Raw genomic sequence first — 7,948 nt, 5'->3', positions numbered from 1 at the left:
GTTTATAACAATAGATGATGAGACAAAACAAAATAGATTCGAAAATAGAAACTTCGAGGGCAAACGATGCGTTTCCTACGCACCAATCTAATACTTATTTTTATTATCGTGCAAGGCTAACTCGGAAGCATTCAAACGTACGGAAGAACCTTGGCCGATTCCGTTGCGCGTACCTACCTCGTAATTCGTTCGAATCTTTTTTTTCTTATCGAAAGAAACCTCGGCTCGCAATGCAGCCGTCTATCAAAGTGATTCCTCCGAGATTGGCAAAGTATACTTACGTATCGCTGTACGCTACGCGTTCGTCAGTTTCCGGCGTGCTATCGGGTGCTTGGCACTGCGGCGCGATCATTACCTCGCACGCGCGTTTATATTTTAATCGCAGCAGAGTTCCGAAACAATTTGTTGTGTCAAGGCCGAAGGGCTTGAGCCCGGGGCGGCAATTACATCAGTCACGAAATCCGCAACAGCTGAGTCCCGGCCGTGCACCCTCCGGACTTGCCGAAACTTTCCGGGCAATCGAATTCAACCGACGGATCGCCCGCAGGGTGATTCGTTTCGGTCGTCGATGGAAATCTCCAAGGGCACCGTCGAGTTTCGAAAAGTCGATATCGGAAAAAGCGGGACGCGATGAAACGAAGTGCACTCGAGTTAAAACTAAACAGGAGTGGCTACGTCTTGTCAGCAAAAATTTCGAGTGTCATTTCGGACTGATTCTTCCTTACCCTTGAAATAAATCGATTCCTGTTGAAGTTTTAAAGAATGATCTTATTCGATCTTTTTTATAGAGTCTTACCACGGTGAGCCAGGGCGAAACAAAGGAGCAATTGAAGCTCCTTCGCAACCACCTTCTCGCGCTCACGTGCACCGAACCGCAGCTACAATCGATCAAGGATCGCAGCCTGGAAGTGCAAACTCAAGAACCATCGGTGGTCGAGGTGCTGCAATTATGGCAGAAGGTGTTCAGGGAAACCTTCCAACAGTATCACCGCTTATCGACGCGGTTGATCAAAACTCAGGATGGTGCAACCGCGTTGAAGCTCTGGCAGGAGTATCTGTCCCATGTGCAGGACTTCTTATCGAACGATGTGCCCGGGGATTACAGTCGTCTGTCGGAGCACAGGAATCTCTGCGAGGTCCATCGGAATCTCTTGACCGACCAACAGAATCTCATCCTCACTGTTCGAGCCAAAGAGGACAACAATCTATCGACTACCGAACAGTTCAATATCCTGACGAACCTGCACAACGAAACACTAGCCAAAATCATGGAGAGGCACGCGGCGGTGCGCGATAGCCTAACCGCGTGGGACAAGTACAAGACGGATCAGAGCAAACTTCTCGCTTGGTTGAAAGAGATCGAGAGAGAGCGAGGACAGTTGCACCTTCGATTCATCCATCTGCGAAGGTTGGATAAAATACTGCAGAGGATACAGACGCTGTTGGATAAGATACCACAAGGCGAGGCGCAGCTGGAGTCCCTGCAGGAGCAGCAGGAAACCTTACTCGTGAACTGTGACGAGGCGCTGGCCGTGTCCATCCGCATGGAACACGCGGCGGATACTCAGAGAATAGCGAATTTGAGCGCTAGCCTGGAGACGTGGAGGGACTTCATCCAGAGGATACAAAAACTTTACGCGGAATACGAGGAGAAAACGAGCGGAATCACCTCGACTTTTGAGGAGATCAGTCAAACCCTGAGCATAGCCTTTCACGCGAAGCCCGCCAGTTTGTCCAGAACGAAAGAGCAATTGGAGTCGATTCAGCAATTGCAAAATAGGCTATCCGGGATGACAGGCGATTTGGAATCCTTAGGTGTGATCACGGAACAGTTGAGGGAGTGTCTTAGCCCATCGGACATGAAGTCGTTGAACCAACAACGGGCGCTCCTCTGTCAACAACACGGAGATCTCGAACATCAGGCCGCGTTACTGGTGTGCAGATTAGAAGAACGTTGCGGTTTGTACGATCGCTGGAAGGACAGATTAGGCAGGTTACTCGCGTGGATACAAGATACGGAAGCCAGAATTCAAGACTGTGACTCGTCGGTACCGGACGAGCCCGAGGAGACCCTTAAGAGACTGGAATGCGAATTGCAAGCAGAAATCGCATTGAAACAGCGAGAACTGTTGTGGGTGCAGAACATCGGATACGATTTAATAGAAGTAGCCGAGGAAAAGGAAGCCGAAAAATTGCAACAATCGTTGAACGAACTGAACGAGAGATGGGATCGACTGTTGGCTACCGGGAAAGCTAGAGCCAGCAAGTTAGTGGATTTGATGAGGACGATGAACACATTGGAAAAGAGGATAATCGAGCTGAAGAGTTGGCTGGCCAGCGTCGAATCTCAGCTTTCGGAGACGTTCGTGATCGAGGAGATCAGTCAGAGCTGCATCGATAAGAAACTGGACGATCACCATCAGCTCCAGAAGACTATCGAAGCGGAGAGCGGAAACATCGGAGATGTATTGAATCTCTGCGAAATCCTGTTGAGCGACTGCGACGCGTGGAAGGCGTCGTTCAACACGGACGCGATTAAGGACGGAATGGAGGGCTTGGAGCGCAGGTGGACAGCCACCTGTATGAAATCGGCGGAACGGAAAGGGAAAATTGTCCTCACGTGGAAGATCTTACAAGAATTGGAGCAAATCAGAGCGGAGAACGAAGGCTGGCTCGAAGAAACAGACAAGGCTCTCACCGATTTGAAAGACAGCCTCGATGATGTCTCAAAGGAGGAGGCGAAGAACGTCGTCGAGAAAGCGAAGAGCATTCTCGAGGATGTGGAAGCGCACGAGCCAGTCATCAAAATGATCGAACAGAAATTCAGCCGCTTGGCCAGAACCGGGCTTGAGCCGGATAATCTAAAATTTCTTATCAGTGAAACTAGGCAGCTTATCGATAAATGGCAGACGCTGAAACCCAGAGCAAATGCGTTACTATTGGCTCTTCAGCAGGGACAGAAGAATTATCGAGACTTCATTACCGTGCATGGTGCAGCGGTCGTCGGTTTGACGAAAGTCGACGTTCAACTGACCAGAACTCAACACCTGGCGACGCCTGAGCAGAAAGCATCGACACGTCGCAGACTGCGTCAATTGAGCGAGATCGAGGAAGAGTTGAGAACGCAGAATATCACGCTCCAAAAGGCGGATGAGTTAGCATTGAAAGTTATGCAAGAATGCCATCCGAATGACGTGGCGACTATTCAAGAATTGGTCGACGAGTATCAGCTGCTGTGGAAGGACATCAAGCAAAGAGTGGCTGCGCTACGGGCGGAGATCAAAGGGGAAGAGAGGCTGGAGATCGACGAGGCCGTGCAAGTGGAGACGTTGAAATTCGAACAAGACAGCGCTGTTCAAGTCGATACTCTGCCAAGGTTGATGAGAATGACGTCCAGCGACGCGTACTTGATGGAACTGGAAACCGCTCTTATTGAGTGCAACGATGCGCTGGACACATTGGAGATAGCAGTCACTCCGGATCCCGTTGCTGGACCTGGATTAACTGCAACCGCTAAGAAAATTGTAAGTGCCTGCAAGTGTACAGATTTATTTTCACGAAAATTAAGAATATTAACTGTTTTCACGAATGTTATATATTCCTGAACTATCTATCTTTATTTCATAAATTACTTAAAATTCTGAAACAGTTATCTATTGACATAAACTTATACGAACGATTTATTTCATGAACTGATAAAAAATTAATGCCTGATCAAAAACTAGTTTCTTAACGGTGTGTATAAAAAGTGTACTGATTAAATACAAAATTTTGTAACTCGTTTCGCAGAATAAATTACTCGGAAGTTGTCAGTCTTCGATCGAACTGGTTCGCCACTTGCACAGTTTGCTCATAGCCGACGGGAAACTAACTCCAGATGCTGCTAAAGCCAACGAAGTAGATGCGTTGACGGAGAGATATGAAAATCTCCTGATTTTAGCGCGCACACGAGAGCAACAAATCATAGAGCTGAGGTAAACTCCTTTCCTCATTTATATGTAGAGACAATTAATTATCCAGTAATTATTGACATTACATTAGTTTAGTTTCCGTACTGATAAACTAATACCACTAACATCGAATAACAATATTTTTCACGCGCAGGTCGCCTAACTCTGAGGTTTACACCTCACCATGCGGTCAGTGAGTGTTCCCTTTTCTCTAACAGTCTCTCATTAACAATCGTTAACTACCTCGTTTCGTACGTTTTTACTTTCTGTAGTGAAATAATTAGCATGTGATTTCGTTCGAAACAGATATAACCGATTTAAAAATAAAGTCTAAAACATTTTGATACATTGTTAATTCTTAAAATCGTATTTATTACAGCGATAATGGAAGATTGACCTGTCCCTTGTGTTCGCATCGCAACTGGGCTCAATTGGAGAACGATATCTGGAGATTGGAAAAATGGTTGGAATTCGCTGAAGGCACTCAAAGCGAACAGTATTCTCCACCTAGCGACATAGAGGAGTTAGAAGATGTTATACAGGATCACAGAGAATTTTTGCTCGATCTTGATAGCCATAAGAGCATCCTGGTCAGCTTGAACACGGTCGGTGCCCATTTGGCGGATCACACCGAGGATCTATGTCGAGCAACGCATCTCAGGGACAGATTAAGTGTCGCGAACACGCGATGGGACAAAGTTTGCATCGTAGCTGCACGCTGGCAGGAACAGTTGCAGGTCGCATTGATGTCCAACCAGCAATTCCATCGTATCATCGAGGAGATGCTCGTTTGGCTCGAAAAAACGGAACTCAGTATACGAGCTAGCGAGCCGGTCGATCTAACAGAATCGACCGAGATAATGACCGCCAAGTACAATAAATTCAGGTACATTCTTAGAGTTTTTTTTCTATTTATAATAGATTGATGCGTATATGAATGGTTTTTAAATTAAAACTTGTACTTGAAAAAAACGACATTTCATATTCACCAACCTAATACAAATCATTGTGTTAATCAATGAGCGATCAAATATTTTTTTTAGATATGTATATTGTATGGCAACGAAAAAACAATGTTTTCAGGGAACTGAGGTGTGACTTAGAACGATGCGAGCCCCGAGTTCTCTCGCTTCAAGAGTCGGCCAATCACTTGCTGGACGAGAAAGGCGAAACGAGAGCTCGCTTACAGGAGCTGCGACTCAGATTGCAATCCCTTCGCCGACTCACCGGAATATACGCTTTAAAATTAGGCGTGGCACTGGGCATGGATCCTCGAGAAGTGGGACTCGCTGCTACGACCTCTTCCCTTGCTGCCCTTTCTCGAGACGTAAGTCCGTTTCGTATTTCCTTATTGACAGAATTTTCTCGAGACGAAGTAAATTGCTACAAAAGAAACATCTTCGATGCTACTAAAAGAACTTCCAGGGAACGTCAGAGTTATGAAGTTACTTGCTGGAACGACTCGCTTCGTAAATGTTTTAGTCGTTTGGTGTAGATCTACATATATGTGCACATACGTCGTAGAGTCACGTTAAACGATAATTTGAACACGAGGCACGGATGTGATAAAAATCCGACGAATATCGAATACAGTATTAAAGAACCGTACGTTTGTACAAGCTGATTTATTTGACAGTACAGTTAATCGTGTTTCGTAAGATCAAATGTCGTTGGAATTTTATTATTTCTTATCCAGTAATCGTAGCATTCACATGCACAGTACCTTACCGTTTGTGTTTTCTCTTTTACTGTATTGTAGCTGCTCGACGAAGCTGCCTCCGGAACCGTTCAACCCCGCGACGCACACGACACAGAGTATGTTTCTTCATTTTATGTCCTTAGATATACTCTGTAAATTTTACATGTTACATGTAACATTTATATTTGTATATTGAATTTCCTCATAAATGCATAAAATCTGCAGTCTCTTAATGAAATATTATTTAGCTCGTATAAAGAAGCGATACAGATATTTTAATTCGCTCACGTGTTCCAGTGGTGACGAAGGCGAACAAACGGTATTGTCTCGAGGATACCGTTTCCTGGGCCGTGTGTTGCGAGTGTCGTTACCGATCCAGGCGTTGATGCTGCTGGTCCTCGGCGTCGCGTCCATGGTCCCGTCCGCCGAAGAAGACTACAGCTGCATGCTGTCGAACAACCTCGCCAGAAGCTTCACGCCGATGGTCGTCTATCCGAACGGCCCGCCGCCGATCTAACGATAAAGAAGCCTAACTCCGTGCGCAACGACCACGCCGGACACAGAAGGGCTTCCAATCGGAACATCCAGAGGAATCGCGCAAAGCGAAAGCGCGATGCTCGCGCTTATTTGACTAGTCTGTCGTACAGCGACACGTCAACTCCTCGACCGGAGGATCGATGAGCGTTTTGTTGTTCCTGTGAATCTCGATAACCAGGTTTCTCGTCGAAACGACCGAACGAGCGGATCGTGAAAATGTTCGATCGTCTCAACACCTTTCGTAAACGACGGTTTTCTATGTGTGATAACGTTTGTACTTGCGATGATTAACGGCGCGCGTTACGGCCGAAACGATCGTCGCTGTACGACGCCCTCAGCTTATTTACACGTATAATCGTGATCTTGGTGCAATATTTGCATAATACCCTCCAGCCCCCGAAACCACGAAGAGAAACTCAAACGATGTTAACCGTGAAAGAGGAACGGTCCACGAGAGATGATTGCATAATTATGTACGGCCTCTTAGACACGGTTTATATACGATAATTCGACGGATCTGTTTCCGGTTAGCCGACATTCCATGTAACATTACCGCGTTTGTATTCGACTCGTACAAAGTGTAGATATCGTTCCGTTAATAACGAATCAGTTTTTCCTGCCCCGTCGTTTTTTTTTTCAGTTTCCTGTACAAAGGGCGAAAGAGAGAAAGAGGATGAATGAGAGAGAGAGAGAGAGAAAGAAATTAATGTCACATGGAATGCGCGAGAAAACGTTGACGATTAAGGGGTAATACCATTGCGACGAATCAAATTTTAAGGCATGTTTGGTATTTCTTTTTAACACAACAACAATATGTGTAGAAAACCTGTTTTGAGTCATTCATTATGTATGTCATAATTTTTTTTCACCGGTCACAATGATTTTACCCCTTAAATTCTATTAACGATTATTAAACGATATAACGAATCGCTTGCATTGTGCACACACAAATACCGCGACACGATACGATACGTGTACGCGAGTGTACTATAGTAATGATAGTTAACTTTCAGAGAGAGTTTCACGATTTTGCGTTATTACGTAAACGAGGAGAAAAATTAATATACATAACTTGTTTGACTTTATTTTTTATACGTTGCGTTTATAAAACTCTGAAAGAAGAAAAATGGAGGGAGAGAGAAGCGGTTCGATGTGATCGAAACGAAACGTCCACTGACCGATATAGTTATTTGACGTGAAGATCGCTAATCGCGATAGTGAATTGGTGCTAGTTCAAACAATAGAGAGAAACAAAATAATTGTAATTATTCTGATACGATTATATGATCACGGGAGGTGGTATCGAATTGTTCTGCTTTCCGTTGGTTTTTCTACGGTTCCTTGAAAGAGAGACGAAGAATGAAGAGACGAGTGATTAGAATAAAAAAAGACATACGCAATATGTATATTGGAAATATGCAGGCAAAACAGCAGATAACTGTTGCTTCATTGTTCCTTTCCTTTACGAGCAGGGGAAAGGAGAACGATGCAACACTTTTGGATACGCACAAAAGGATCATGAGTTCATGCGAGGTACAAAATAAGAAAAAAACAATATAAAAATGACTGTATTTAACGGCCCGCTAGTTTCGCTTTCTAATTTATCGGTATATTGCTTGCTACGCGACCGAGCTTTGTTACGTATTTTTATAAGAACAGAGCTTTCCGAAGGCGGTGTACATCTATCGATGTAATATAATTATAATAAATTGAGACCTATACAGAATTTGATTCCTTCAACCAGAAACTCCATTCTCTACAA

At 44.7% G+C, this 7,948-nt stretch overlaps 1 protein-coding gene across 5 annotated transcripts in view; it reads left to right on the top strand.

Annotated features, from left to right (window-relative positions):
- Nucleotides 1-7,912, top strand: part of Msp300 (Muscle-specific protein 300 kDa) — an 87,877-nt gene extending 79,965 nt beyond the window's left edge. For 2 of the 5 annotated variants that reach the window (XM_026813316.1, XM_026813317.1), the window contains 7 exons: nt 789-3,524; nt 3,790-3,974; nt 4,105-4,143; nt 4,330-4,836; nt 5,034-5,277; nt 5,710-5,765; nt 5,947-6,166. In XM_026813316.1, coding sequence (XP_026669117.1) covers nt 789-3,524; nt 3,790-3,974; nt 4,105-4,143; nt 4,330-4,836; nt 5,034-5,277; nt 5,710-5,765; nt 5,947-6,166 — 3,987 coding nt within the window. Of the gene's footprint in view, nt 1-788; nt 3,525-3,789; nt 3,975-4,104; nt 4,144-4,329; nt 4,837-5,033; nt 5,278-5,709; nt 5,766-5,946 lie in introns of those variants that run through there. The other 3 variants (XM_026813314.1, XM_026813315.1, XM_026813318.1) reach the window with 3 other exon arrangements.
- The last annotated feature ends 36 nt before the right edge of the window (nt 7,913-7,948 follow it).

Source organism: Ceratina calcarata, unplaced genomic scaffold (assembly GCF_001652005.2).
Source record: "Ceratina calcarata isolate Rehan_Ccalc_2016 unplaced genomic scaffold, ASM165200v1 scaffold328.2, whole genome shotgun sequence".
Taxonomy (NCBI): Eukaryota; Metazoa; Arthropoda; class Insecta; order Hymenoptera; family Apidae; genus Ceratina; species Ceratina calcarata.
This window is presented reverse-complemented; position numbering and strand designations above follow the sequence as displayed.